General features: G+C 50.8%; 1 protein-coding gene across 7 annotated transcripts in view; it reads right to left on the bottom strand.

The window, feature by feature from the left end:
- Positions 1-15,096, bottom strand: part of CADM1 (cell adhesion molecule 1) — a 132,021-nt gene that overhangs the window by 36,338 nt on the left and 80,587 nt on the right. For all 7 annotated transcript variants that reach the window (XM_068418118.1, XM_068418117.1, XM_068418119.1 and 4 more), the window contains exons 2-5: positions 6,792-6,938; positions 5,924-6,076; positions 2,793-2,930; positions 994-1,149 (exon numbers count right to left, since the gene is read on the bottom strand). In XM_068418118.1, coding sequence (XP_068274219.1) covers positions 994-1,149; positions 2,793-2,930; positions 5,924-6,076; positions 6,792-6,938 — 594 coding nt within the window. The remainder of the gene's footprint in view (positions 1-993; positions 1,150-2,792; positions 2,931-5,923; positions 6,077-6,791; positions 6,939-15,096) is intronic.

Here is a 15,096-nt window from a genome sequence, read left to right as displayed (position 1 = left end):
GCCAATTTAGGCAGTATCTGATCATCCCTGTTTTCCTCATTACGGGAACATCACTGCCCGCTAGTTTCAGAGATAGGAGAATTGTAACCAAGATGTTCATAATGAAACTACATAATGAAGCAGATGAAATGAGTTAATACAAAACTTCCCCTTCTCATTCTAATGTAGTGTTACAGTTGAAGTGAACCCACAAAAGGAGCCCTTTGACTCGTCCCGGCGCCCAGTTTTCTGGGGCACCCCAGCCTTGCTGTGAGGACTGGCTGACCTGGCTCTTGGGAGCTGTTCTCTGGGCAGGGGTGTGTGGGTGCAGCAGCCCCGTTATCGCCCCAGCTGGAACTCAGGCACGGCTGCACTTGGGACCCCGGCTATTCTCAGGGACCTGCTCATAAACCCTGATAATGTCACATACAGTCAAGCAGTTCCTAAACGAAGTGAGATGCATTATTAACACTGAACATGCTGGGAGCACTACGGAAAGTAGGCTGGCCTTCATCAGCGGTGTTACTACACATTCCCCGTAACTCATGTCACGCTGAGTTAGAAAACCAGTCGGTGCTGCGTGTTCACAATGCACAACACTGAGTTTCCTTCGCACAGTACCAAGTTTTCGCCAGTAAACTCCAATGAGGGACAGTCACTGTGATGTGGTAGTACAGAAGCACTTTTCAAAGAGATAAGTAGGTTGCTAGAAGAAAAATACTCAGATTTAATCTGTTCTGACAATTATAAAGCCCAGCCAGGAAGCTTTGACAGTGCAAATTCTGTGTAGAGAAAGTTATTTCTCAAGAGAATGAAGGTATTTATCGTATTGCAGAAGCACCAGGTAAAGTCGTGGCTTAACCCACGAGGTGGTGCCCAACGTTTTGATTTCAGTTTTTAAACAACAGGACATAAGCCCCATCTACGGTATCATTTCATCACGGAGCGCATAGCTCCTGACCTCTTAAGTGAGCACTGGAAGACAGGGAAAGAATTAAAAGCTCTGCTACTCACACATGACTTCTAGGTAACGCTGCGTCTGCAAGTCTTTGACAGCGGGGTGATCCACCAAGCAGACGACAGGGACGCCGTCGTCCTCCCGCCCCACCTTCAGCACCAGCTGGCTGGTCACCGTGTACATGTCAGACCACTGCTCCACCTCCGACTTGCCTGTGGGAGAGGACAGGCACGTCAATGATTAACGTCACCTCAATCATTAACGATCCCCTTCCACCGTCCACAAATCCCCGAACCCTCAAATCAGCGCGCTGCAAATCCCCTCCCGCTCCTGAACCAACCATTAGTTAGAAAAGCGATTCAACAGATGAACTTAATTAAAAGTAGCGTTGATAGGCTGAAGCGTTTCAGCAGCACTCTGTCTGAAGGGGAGAACAGCAGCGGTGGCTGAGCCAAGCCCGGCGCAGGACCGGCCTGGAGGGTGCCGCAGCGCGCGGCACGGAAACAAGGAGCAAGAAGAAGGGTTTTTCCAGCAGCTCAGCAAGCGCTGGCTGACAACGCACCTCTGCTTCGTTTTCAAATACTCTTATCTGTGGCTTTTCATGTAAGAATTCACATCTAAAACGTTACGAGGAACTTTAGCAGCAGAGGTGTTTCAAACATAAAATACTTCTGTATAATATATTAAAGTGAAGCAGAGAGCAGCTGCAGTAAGTGACACCCCTTGATATTTAGAGGGAAGGCTTTCTGATCACCAAAGCTACACCTCCCCGCTATTTGCAACCTGCAACCAAGCATTACAGTTACTCTGCTTCTGTTTAAAAGAAATATAAAGAATCAGCAGGGTGAGCTGGTACTGCAAGAAGCTACCGCTCAGCTCAGCAGCCTTCAAAGAGAGAGCAAAGCTGGGACGCGATCGCCAACACGAGAAAACTCAATCAAGAAGCCGGACAGGTCAGGCACGAAGGGTCTGACTGCGCTGCTGCCTGCCGGAACGGGGAAGGAGCCCGGAAAGGGCTCGCTGGGGGGTCTGCACCCCACGTCGACGGCAACACGGGCTGGGACTCTGTGGGGCACCACTTCACGGGGCACCACCTCACGTGGCAGCAGGTCTGCGTTCCACCCTTCTCAGCACGCGTCCTGCTCAGATGCGCGTAGGTGTTGGGCTTAAAGAGAGGGTTTTATCTTGCCCTTGTGTGGGGGGGCTGAAGTAATGAGTCTGACTTCTGCAGAGAGCTCTTCAGCGTCTCAGACTGGGTAAAGCACAAAGGTGCTGTCGAACACGCTCACATCTACGTGCGGACTTAAACTAACAGCACGTCACATGCAATCAGAGTCGGCGACTTGAATGTGCAAATACCGGGAGCAACCAGACCTCGGGGAGAGCGAGAAACCCATCGTGTATGAATATTCAGCTGAACACAGAGCAAACACTCTACAAACAAGAGAGCTAGACGTGAGGGTGAACTGAAAACCTTGGCAGCCCAAAGCGCAGGTGATCCCGCTCGTACCCAAACCAGGGCAGAGAGCTACACAAGCCATCGCAGAAGTAAACTCAGTGCACGGCTTTAGGGCTCCCCAAGGTTGCCCGCAGTTACAGAAGGACCCCAGAACCCCGCAGTCGAGTCTGGCAGGCAGGCAGAGGACAAAACGCAGCTCTGCCCTTCTGTGTTAGAGGATAATCTGCGTGCCCACGCACTCCTTTGCTCCTGAGATGGCTTTTAAAGCAGCTCGCTCCACTTTTTTTTCTTTTTTTTTTTCCCCCCCATTAAACTGGCAACAGAGAACAAACATCCAGCGTTACATAAATCATTTCAGCTATCTGAAAAAGCAAGTGGCTGAGAGGATACATCTACCGGTTAGCTCCTTGTTCCCTTTGAACCATCTGATGGTGGTGGCTGGTCTGCTGGCCATGGCAGTGCAGTTCAGCTCAATCTCTTCTCCCTCAACGGCGATTTCTTTCTGGATATCAATTACCAAATTGCGTGGCGGGACTACAACGAAGAAAACACGACACATACTGGATGAAGAAAGCATTTTTTGATCACTAACGCAAGACAAAACCTCCAGGGAAGCCCATAAAATCTCCCAGAGGAAGCTGGCCACCAGCATTTACTTGATCTTTCGATCGATCACATCCTTTGACAGGCGGTTTCACCGTAATCACAGCGAGCACTTTCACTCTCCACCTAATAATCATAGTGGTTTCGCAAATTATTACTTATCAAACTCGTAACTTTCTGTTCTCTCTCCCAGGCAGGCACCGTTCCAGGGAAGAGCTTTCGCCTTCTGCGCTATTCGGCTGTGTGTGTTGCTATTTAAAAATACAGCTTGACTCCGTGCACGTTTCTTGACTTCTCCTGACAAGGAGAGGAAACACAGCAGCTGACATTTGCAAGCGCATTACTCACCGTGCCTCGAACCTCGCGAGGCAGTTTTTCTCTCCTGCTGTTCAGCTCCAAGGCTCAGCCGTGAGGAGCGGAGCCACGCCAGCAAACACCAAGCTCATTTAAGACGCTCAAAAAGCCACCGGGCACAAGCCAGAGTGGAAGGGCATCCCCTTGGGAACAGCACCGTGTCCCCCAGCAAACCGCCACCAACCACAACATCCCAGGGAGGAGAGGGCCAGCTCTGCACCCAGCGACAGGCACCCGCGTCACGGGGCGATTCCTTTAGGATGGCGGTTTGCCCTTCTCCCCAGACACGCATCAAACACACAGCTAGGAGACTATCCTCAACGAAAAACAATCCAGTAACATTCAGAAACAGGCTAGAACTTCAGGGGTAAAGCACCACTGCAGCACAACCCAGAGATGTGACAACAGGCTTAAAAATCATGACACAGAGAAGGAGTTTCTTCCCCATGAAAGCACCCCCAGCTAGTGAGGCAAAAAAGGGAAAAAAAAGAACATCAAGAATTCATGCAGCAGAGCTGCAGCCTCAGAGAAAACCCAGAACTTCCAAAGGAAACTCAACTTTGCTCTGATCAATATGATTAAGCGACTGCATAGTCCAAGTGTGACTAATGCGTTTTGGAGCTAATGAAGAACAAATATGTATAAATACCATCCCGATGATCAAATGGACTAATTAGTCACTTGTGGCTTTTCTCTGAAAAGAACAGAACGGGCTACATATTTGAGATTTTTCACATGTTCCAATTAAGCATGAATAAACCCCCGTGTCTGTCACAGAAGACGTTAAAGCACCCGGGAGAGCGGGGGGGCACACGGTTGAGGCAGGGAGAAGCAGGCGCGAAGCTCTCGCGGATGCTGACTACGAAGGAGGACGCCTCAAAACTCCGCTCCGCTCTGCGCAGCGAGTGGCACGAGCAGCAGATCAGCAAAGCTGCTCTTTGACAGAGCTTCAGGTACCCCCAAGTCTGAGTGATGACCGCAGGTCTTTGGTGGAGAAGGTGTTCCTGCCCCGGCTCATCTTTTCTCCTAATTAGGGAGTCAGCAATAGGGAAGAAACCAACAAAAACCTGCACTGTGCCTCCCACTTGACAGACACGCAGTGCTGGCTTATAGGTGGATAAAGTAAGTGCTATTATTTCAAACACCTCCTTAGCGTTGTCAGCAGTGAAATGAAATCCAACAAACTGTTTTTGCCTGTGTACGATTAGAGAGAAGAGCACCCTCCCAGGAATACTGAAAGCGCTCTAAAACTTTGAAGGTGTTGATAAACGTAATAGCTATAGTAGATCTGCTTATAAACGGTATTTAAACAACGTATAAAAACCTAAGAAGCAAATCTCATTAAGGAAAAGAAGGAAGATTTAAACTAATCAGCGAGTGAGATCTTGCATTAAGTCACCCTCCATGATTCAGGCTCTCCCATTAATAGAGCCTTAAACGCCGCTGCTAATCTGCAGAGGGGCTCTACCAGCGCGAGCTGCTGCCACGGGCACCGGCACCGGCTGTGGGGCACCGCAGCCTGGCAGCGCCCGAGGAGCGAGGGGCAGCCGGGGGCTCGGCAGGGCTGTGCAGGAGCACAATTAACTTCAGCCCTGCAATCAGCACATGGGCAGGCTTCCCGTGTCAAACGAGAGACCTGGCGTTCTTTCACACATGACACATTTTCACTACGATTACCAGGAGGTAATTGTAACGCTTCCCATTAGCTGAACTCAAGGCTTCTCTGGATATGTCAGTCAATGGACAAACACGCAGGAACTTACGCATCTTCACGCCGTCAGGATGTTCACCAGAGATGCTGTTAGTGATGCTTTCCCTTAAGGAATATCACAGACAGGCAAAGACGCTGTCATTTCTCAGTAAAGTGTAATCTCTCAAGTCCCCAAGTTTGGAAAGAAAAGGACCCAGATGTGATCAGAGCAGTCTGACCATTGATAACACAAAATCCATAAACTGAACAGTTCCACCACGCTACGCAGCATTCACAGTGATTTATTTTCCCTCTGTGTATTGGCTAATTATTGAAAGACATTTTCTACAGCTTTTACTTGCTGGCTGACTTCTTTCTCACTTCACCAAATGAGATGCAACCACTGTAACTTATCTTCCCTTCCTCCTAAGAAACGTGCCTTCTCTCGTCCTGAGGAAAACAGGTACGGGACGGCGGAGGGCTGGTCGTGCCCAGCTCGTGCCGTTCTGCCAAGCCTTGGGGTGCACAGACATCCCTTCCAGGATGGCAGCAGGTCCAGACCTGCCCCCAAATCCAAACGATTCACTCGGATACTCTTACAGAGCAGTGACAGCACAAACAAGCCTTGCAGGCTGTCTGCAAACGAAGGCTGGCATTAAATCCCACTCCACAAAGTGCAGGAAAACCTCACAGCCCTTCTGAAGAGCTGAGCTGGTGGGAGAGCACTTGGCATTCAAGCCCGTGCTGTGTTTTATGGCCGGAGAGCTGCCGCTGTCTCTGGGCGGCTGGAGCTCCCCGAGCGCCGTGCAGAGCCCCGTCCCGCTGAGCCCGTGCACCCAGGGACCCCAAAGTTCACCACAAGCACCTGTTTGGTCCTTACCGAGCACTGTAATCGTGGTGTAGATTTCCTGGGGGGGATCAGTGTAGAGCTGGCAGAAGTACCTTCCTTCATCGGAAATGGAGACGTTTGTCAAGGACACTCGGAGCTCGCTGTTGGAGAAGTTCACCAGCTGGAACCTGCTGTCCTTGAGCGCTGCGGGGCAAGCACACCCTGAGTGACCCCGAGGAGAGGGACGCAGCGTCCTTCTCACCACGCAACAAAGCCAAAGGTCTGTGAAAACGGCAGCAGCGGCTAGACGAGCACCCCACGGGCTCCCGGCTGCAGCTTCCAACCTGCTGCTTACCTTCATCTCTGGACCTATAAAATACTTCTGTTCTTAGATCACAGAATCACAGAATGGTCTGGGCTGGAAGGGACCTTAAAGATCACCTAGTTCCAACCCCCTGCCACAGGCAGGGATACCTGACACTAGACCAAAGCCAGACGCATTCGCTGGACACGTCAGTGATGGGAGATTTTGTTTTGGTTCTAAAGAAGCACAGATTGTCTCGAAATTTTCAGTCTTCAAACCCAACAGATTACCTCTGAGAACACTGCGCTGTCTCGGCGTCGCCCTATTCAATTTGTTTGTGTCAGCTAAATATTTGGCACTCAATTGCAATTCACCCTGAATTACTACAATCAATTCCTATTGCAAAGTAAGACGGTCTGACTTTTAAAGGGGACCATCAAGGTTTCCATTAAGGAGAGAGATTATGATTGCCTGTCTCAGCTACCCTCTAAAGAATTGACTAAACTCTAAGTGTCTAGCATTACATTAAAAGAGGAGACCTCAGCAAACGCTGTGTCCTGAGCGCAAGCTGGGCACAGGAAAGGTTGTTATCAAACAAGGAAAGAAGAAACTTACGTCTGAAGTCTCGGAAATAAATGGTTTGTCTGTTGGGGTTCAGGAGCTGAATCACCGAGTCGTCGCTGTTCTTGACCCGGCAGCTGATGGTGGCCACGTCTCCCTCCACCACCGTCACATCTTCGGTGATCAAGTTCTGACCGTCACCTTCAGAGGGGAGCAAAGGCGAAAGAGCACAATGAGAAGGGACACCAGCAAGCTTCGCTTGGGAACGCCAAGCTCTACCACTGCCAAAACCAGCTTGAGCTTTCAACTGACTGAGGAAGAACGGGTATTTTCTGCAGGGGGCACCTTGGGCAGGCCACGGAGGAACGTCACCCTGGGTCCTCCAGGCAACCAGGGTCAGATGGCAATGGGACCCTCGCCCTCTTACCTGCCCCATAACTAAGCACACACACCTCGCACAGCACCTTTGGGGTTTGCTGGGACGGACGCTAACGTCGCTGCACAGACACCACCACCCGCATGACCAGCGCTCCAACCAGTGATGCTGGGGAATACACGTACGGACCTTCGCTCCCGAACCGTACTGGCCACTGCTAATCAAAGCGGAGTAATCGGGAGGGAGCTCTACGATGGGAACAAAGGAAAAAGCGCTGCTCTGTGGTACCTGTGTGTGAAATGGGCACGGCACGGCCTCATTACGGAGCACTCTTCGTAGTGCAAAGGAGCCATTTCATCCCGGCACGTTCCCTCCGCTGCATTTTAAAGCGGAGGCTGAGGGAAAGCTCTCCCCGGACACGGCCCACGCCTCCGTGCTTTAATACCCGTACCAGCCTCAGGGGAGCACGCTCCACGCCACCCGCATGGAAATGGCAGAAATTCACTTCCTCTCTCAACAGATAAATTTTGCTAAATTACCTTGAAAGAACAATTCGCTGTAAGAAGCGTTTATCCTTTGACTCGAGCAGACAGACTTTAGGGAACCAGCTTTTACTCACTCTGGGTAATCAGTAGGCGCTATTAATGTCCAGAGGCAGGAAAAAAAGAATTTGATGCAATTATGCTGTGGGAGCCTTGTAATCATTTACAGGTCATCACCTCGAAAACTCTCCTCCTAATGAATCGGATCGTTACATCACACGCACGCCGAGGAATTTGCTGCACGTGTTAACGAATGCAGAGGATGCGAATCTGAAAATAGTGCTTTGCATCTCAATTTTTCCATAAGTCCCAAGTGTCTGGCAGGTCAGAAGGCGAGCAGAGGAGCGCGGAGCCACGGCAGGAGCGGGGGACACCACCCGAGGGACCCCGGCCCGTGGAGCGCGCTCAGAGTTCTGGGCACGTTTTCATCCCACCTTGCACACTCTCCATTTTTCTTTCATTCTGACTTATTATTTGACATGCCTTGGAAAGAAATGCTTGACAAAAAGTTTGCATCGTTTGGAAAGAGAGAGGTTGATAAATCGTCAGACACCTCTCCACGCCTGATGGCACGGCGTTGAAGTCTGGGCACATTTTTCTGCCCTCTTGGCATAAATTTAGTTTCTCCTGATTGATGAACTTTAAACAGCAACATGAAAAGTTGTTATCAAACAGAATAACACCCGTACCAGAGCAGGGTCCCCAGGCCCACTGCAAGAGGTGCGAAGAGCCCGTCACAGACATCTCCTGGCTCCTGCTCCCCCTTCCACAAGCTGATCATGCTCAAACCCCCCATGAGAAGAGGAGCATCCAGCCGTCCCACCACACTATCCGCACCCTTAGCATAGTGTTGTCAACACTTCTAACTGCTGTAACATGCGAGTTTGTCAAGTAACATAACCCACCCGATCAGAGGTGGGGGACACAACCGTGTCACTTATCAAAACAAACCCGTGTCTGTGTGGTGCGAGACTCCAGACCCAGTCCTGGGGGTTTAAAGCTGGTTACAGACAACTGCGGGCAGGAGAACCCATCAAAAGGTTACGGTATGTGGTTGAGCCCATTCCCTGGTCCTGGAGCCAGTGCCTCGAGCCCTGCCCGATGTCCCCACAGCACCGGGACCACAGGCACACATCCCCGCACTCGGGGACAGGTCCCCAGAGCCATCGCCCACGTACCACCCGCGCGGACCCCCAAGGCTACCAATGGAGGAGCCACCCCAGCCGCCCGCGCTGCACCTCGCCTGGCTAAGGGACAACCAGGACGCGCCACAGCAGCGCAGAGCCCATCGATGATGCTCACACACCTCAAGAGCAGCACAAGCAAAAACATTAAACGTTACTAACTGCTTCTGGGGAACACTTTTATCAACCCCATTCAAAACAAGGTTCTTGCACAAGGATCAGCTTGATATGTTCTCCTAAACGCAATATTCACTACAAATCATTAACAAAGCTATTAAGATTCGATTTCCATCTAAGCAATTATTGCTAGCATATTTTTTTACATTTACTTTAAAAGACTCAATCCTATTTTCAATTCATTAAACTGTTCCTTGCATTTACTGAATTTTACATCAGCTTAGAAGCCTATTTGAATTAATAAGAATTACAGTAGAAGTAATTTAGAAATAAATTATTTGAAGTTCAAGCCACTGAAGCTTTTCATGCCGGGATGCTGCTACATTAAGCCCGCTGACTGATGGCTTTAGAAGTCCAGCATCTCGGTCCAGGCTGGCATCAGGCTCCCTCTCAAGGCAGGACTTCTTCTCCCCAAGGCCTGGGGTTAACGCCGGGCAGGGTGCACGTAAGGGCACGCTGACTGCACGGTCTGAGGCCGCCAGCACCTCCGGCCGCACGGACTTTGCCTGTTTATTCCGAATCAAAGGGCGTCTGGTCCGGCTGTTGTCTGCAAAGCCCCCCCTGCTCTGCTGACCTGCATTTGCTTGCTGAACAGAAAGCACCCGGCCGTGCACGCGCACACCTTTGGGTATCTGTATGCATCGCTGCGCCCGCTCGCCGAGACAAGAAAGTGATTTCCGTGAACGGCACCAATTACCAACTCCAAATTAAATAAAAACGCAACGTGCGGTGAGAACTCTTTAGACCCATCTTCATGTCACCTTTCAGGAGGTTTCTTGGTAAATACCTGCTGGCAGCATGTAAGCGTTTTGAGGAGCATTGAAGTAGACACATTTACAGCCTTACAAGATGTTGTAACAGAAAAGGAAAGACTGGGGGCGGAATGAAGTTTATGGACCCAACACAGAACGACAGAAGTTGAGAGAAGCAAAGGAAAGGTACTATTGAAAACCAACTTTAAACCACCTGCCAAACAGCAATACTGCGGGGAGCAGGGCATGAGTAGGGCTGATGGCAAAAAACCCCACAGGCTTATGGGGGACAGATTTTCAGCTATTACATGTGAGTGGACTGTAAAAGCCATGGCCACTGTCCTTGCACCAGACAACCATTCCCTGCTGGAAGCCCACTCCAGATCAAACCCTCTCCCCACTGATCGATGCACATAAGGGACAGCCTCCAGGACCTGGCTTGGGCTCCTGAGCACCCTGACCTCGAGTATAAGTCCTCCGAGGGGGCTTCAGGGTGAACTACCATACATACACCACACACGTATACGCTGTTAATGAGCGAGTACAAGAGCTGACACAGGTATCTGCAATGCAAGGGGACAGAAAAAAAACCACAATGCATATTTCCTTCATTACCCAAAGCGACTCTCTGGCCTCATTCACCGCCTCTCTCTGTGCAGTGTAAGAAATGACACCGCCTTTTACACTTACTGGAAGGGGGAATGAGGCGGAGGGACGCAACGCCGGAGGAACGGCTTTGGCTGGAATCTACACAATCAATTTCTGCACTTGTCTTGCTGCCTTGGACCACTGCAGTCTTTGCTTTTAGGACTGCAAAGACATAGACAAGTAAATTGCGTTTCAAACAAGTTCCTCCTAGCTGGACACAGCCCAGGGACCTTGGCTCATAAGCAGCGGTCACATTTAAAATCAATTCTTTCTCCACTTGTAGCACACCGGGATTGAGCGAAGCGTCAGGGAGAAAAGAGGGAAAGATTAAAAATACGTGCTCGTGAGCACGATTCCTCAATTCCTAACAACAGGTCCTCTATCACGAGCAGCAGCACTGCTGATTCAGTCTACAGGATACTGGCACAAGAAAGAGTGATTTTCATCATACCTGAGCCTTGTAAGCCCATAAACGTAAACAAAAATTCCTCTTAATAAATTGAGTCAAAGGAAACAACCCACACAAATACACAAACTATTTGTTCACGTGCCAGAGGAGAAAACGACACGATGATCAATCCACAGAATTAATGTAATCCGAATGTCAAAACCCATCTATCAATTTCAGCTATCTACAAGGACCGCGGCGGTTAAATAACCAGCCAAAGTTGAGATAAACGTGAAGCAGGTTTCATAAACACCTGGCAATCCACCTACTCCCCGAGCTTCGTCTCCTTGTTGCTACTCCTCTTCACTGAGCAGTTTCTGTGCTCGCTCCATCCATCATGGAGATAGCATCCTCTTAAAACACACCCCACGGACCGCCTCTTTGGGGAGACTGCGGGCACCACAGAGTGGCGATCAGATACAGGAGCCGTGCAGAGCAGGGTAAGGAGGAGATCGCATCGCCATTTAATTTCTCTGCAGATTTGCTTCAAGCGGGGAGAAGGGACTTGTCAACGCTGAGCTGGAAGGGCTCGCTGGAGCTCCGCGCATCTGGCGCCTGGAGAGACCGTTTTAAAAAGCTCCAACCGTCACACTTGAACTTTTGAGAAGAACAGACAATCCACTCTAATTGTGTCGGCAAGAAAAGGCAACCGCTTTTTACAGAGTTAATTTCATGACGTCTTTTCACGGGCGAAAGAATGATCACAATTTTACATCAGGCTGCTACAAAACACACGCACGCGTGCGAGCGCGTGACACGGCTTTCGCCACGTGCGAGCGCTGCTGCAGCTGGAGAGGTCCTGCGCCAGCCACGGGAAGGGTTGGGTCTGGCATCTAGGTCTCCTAATAACATCTAACTACCATTTTTGTGACCCCGAGTCACGTATCTCTGAGATTTTGCTGCATTCAAGCAGCTCTTACTCCTTCTTCAACATCTTCGCTGTGGCCCACCGACTGAGCGTGGCCAAAATGCAACTCTGCTTCCCACGGCAAAAAGCTCTTCAAAAAAAGTAACGGTGGCAAACAGAATTCTAAAAAAAAATAAAAAATATCTCACTTTCCAGCTTGTTGTGCTGCACAGGTCTGTCACCCTCCACACACCGCTGGGACCCTCTGCCCTGTGGGAATCCCCATCTGCCGAGCACCAAGAGCGGCAGGTACTATACAGCAAGGCAACGGGCTCCAGCCCCAGCACCAAACTGAACACGAAGGGAAGGGGATATCACAGCTCAGCTCCTCTCTCTGAAGCTCAGACTGCAGCAAGTGGAAATACTTACCTTGTACCAGTATTTTTACCTTCTAATTTAGTGCATGTTATCTGACATCATCTGCAGGGACAAAGCACTCCTGCCGCGCAGCATCCTCCGTGCCAGCTTTCATCTCCTTGGCACACGCTTTACCCAACCTCTGCGATCACGGGGCCCCACCTCCCCTCTTTCTCAGCCCATATTTTAGCGAGCGCACGCACGTGTGAACGCTTTCGGCACCTCCCGGCAGCGACGCACCCGGCGAGGCAGCGGCTCCTTCCCCAGCCCCAGCTCACGCTTCCCCGCTGAGCTCCTCTCCGCGTTTCAGAGAGAACGTGCGAGATGGTGCTAAAAACTACCTGTTGTGGGGAGCGTGTTTGCGTTATGAAACATACGCTTCAGGAAAATACACCGCGAATCCAAGCTAGGTGTGCACAGCCATTAAGTCTGTGGAGAAAAAAATGCTACAGCCACCTTTATGGCTTTGCTTGCTTTAAGAGTAAGAATAAAAGATGACAACAGCTCCAAACGGGCACCGGAGGCTGTGTGCACTTTAAACATTGGTGAATTTCTGCGTGATGAAATGGCATCGGGGGATTCTTCCTACTGGTTTGTAACCACCGTGGTTACCTGGTTTGTAACCACCAGAGAGAGAAAACCGATGTGTAACCCTGCGGGAGCACCGCGGGCGGCGAGGCTCTGCGAGCCCAGAGGAAAGCAGCTCCTCTGCTGCCTCCTCAGCACTGAAAACGCTCGGCGTCACTGCCTGCGGGGAGCTGGGGGGCCCCACTGCCAACGGACCCCCCACACCCAGGCACCTCCCGACACGCCGAGCGGGGGGCACTGACGGGGCTCCGCATGCCCGTGGTACATCCCTCGGCAAGGACAACCCGCTAGTCAGCCCACACCCCATCTAACGAGTTAAACTATTTCTTTTATCTTAAGAACGAGAGCCCATGCACTTTTGGCTGAAGGGTTTTTCATCCTAGAGCATCTCCTGCCCTCCCGGTGCCCACTAACGCCGCCTCCCCCCTCCCCTCGCATCCCCGCCGTCACCAGTAACCACGGCAGCGCAGATTTATGGTCGGTCACCTGTGCTGGGATTAGATGTCATGCTTGTCTTTCTATTACCCAGACAGCGACAGATAAAATTCCACAGCCATACAGCGCCTGTCCCCTCAGAGGTTACCGTCGGCAGATGCTGAGGATCAATACGGATCTTATCTGTCACTGACCGGGGCGGGGGGACGGCAAACAAGGCTCCGGGGAACCGGCCGGGGAAGCATTTGGCACGGCTCAGCATTAGCTCCAGTTTTTGCAACAAAGCCTGTTCTGCACATCTCAGGTTTCTGTTCCCCATTTCTAACCAAACCTCGTGACAGAAAACAATTTATAACAATCGCCAGACACGCAGCCTTTAGGAATACGGCCATATTTCACGTTAATGGGTTTGGAGCGTTTGAAGGAGGAATCCTACGAGTCACGCTCACCACAACGGAGCTGCTGATGCCTAAAAGCACCATTTACATGTTTTGCTGCCACAGCTACGTTGGAAAGCTGCGTGCTGCGTTTCTCCTGTTTCAGAACTAATTTCTTAACCCATTTGACAATTCTTAAATGAAAGATGTTGCTACTGCAGCTTTTTATTTATCTATCTACCTATGTAGGGATGCTCAAACAGCTTAACTAACTTTCCAGGAGAACAGCTTCCAAGCAGCAGAAGCAGCTGATCTCTTGCTTTTATCCTGGAAGCTGCGAGTCCATTGCCAGACAATAAAAGGTCATTACTAACAGACTGGCTCGCTCTCATAAGGTCGGAGGTTTATCAGAGCATCATCCAGAGGACACCCGCGTGAGCACCGCAGGTCTTTGTGGGGAAGGGCTTGAGGAAGGGAGGCAGGAGCAGGCAGTGATCCCCTGAGCGACGCCTGCGGGCTCTGAGGGAGGCTGGCAGGGGGACCCCAAAAGGCAGAAGCGAGGAAGAGTGTGGAGGAATGAACAGAAGTGCAGTAACGGGCACAGCCTTGGGAGAAACGCAAGGCGTGCACCTTTCCCTCGTGTTCCTCCTCACCCCCGGCCGTCACTGAAAGCCATCACCCACCAAGGTCACCACCGAACACCCACCGCTGCGGTCTCCTTGCTGAGGGGGTGCTCGAAGCAGCACCAGCAAGGGAGAAGCCGTCTGACAACACGAGACGGTCCCAGCGGGCTGCTGCCTCCGTTCGGTGTGTTTAAATAACACTCAATTAGGATCAACACTCATTTATTATTAATGTCGCCCTAACACAGAATTCCTTATCTGCATTTTATCTTAGAGCTACATCGCCGCCAAGGACACACAGACACAGATCTAAGGAGAGAAGGAGATCTTGATTAATCCGGAGTTTAACACACACGTGGAACTTCCCCCCTCTGCCACGACTCGCTCCATCAGGAGCTCCGGTCCGACGCGCCGCAGGTCGCTGCAGGTACGAGCAGGGAGCGCTGATGAAATATTCAGTTTTCCCACACGACGAGTGTATCCAGTACATCTACATTATGGGAACAGCACTAACAGCACCCGCTGCCTCCCAGCCGTCCCCGTCTCTGCCGCGGGGCTGGAGCCCTACGCACGGACGGAGAGGCCCTGCAGGGACACGGCCCACCCCAGCCTCCCTCTCCGAGCCGCTCTGGGATTTCCGAGCCTTTTGTGAAGATGCTGTTACTACTGAATCCCGCTTTGGTGTACGCTCCATTCCCAGACACGACAGCACCTGCCCTGTGCCCCCCAAAACCGCCCATAAGGGTTAGTCACAATTATGGGATTCTCCGGTAACGAGGAAAACTCTTTCAAGTCAGATGATGGGTTTCATTTTACTCTAATGAGCAGATACGTCTTATATCCACACCTGTAACCCATTTCTTGCAGATTTCTTAACATCTTTTTTTTTTTTCTCCTCTCAGCAGCATCTGTCACAACGTGCAGCTTAATAATATCTTTTAAACC

This window comes from Nyctibius grandis, chromosome 25 (assembly GCF_013368605.1).
Source record: "Nyctibius grandis isolate bNycGra1 chromosome 25, bNycGra1.pri, whole genome shotgun sequence".
Taxonomy (NCBI): Eukaryota; Metazoa; Chordata; class Aves; order Nyctibiiformes; family Nyctibiidae; genus Nyctibius; species Nyctibius grandis.
The sequence above is the reverse complement of the archived record's forward strand: the minus strand, read 5'-3'. Positions and strand labels throughout refer to the sequence as shown.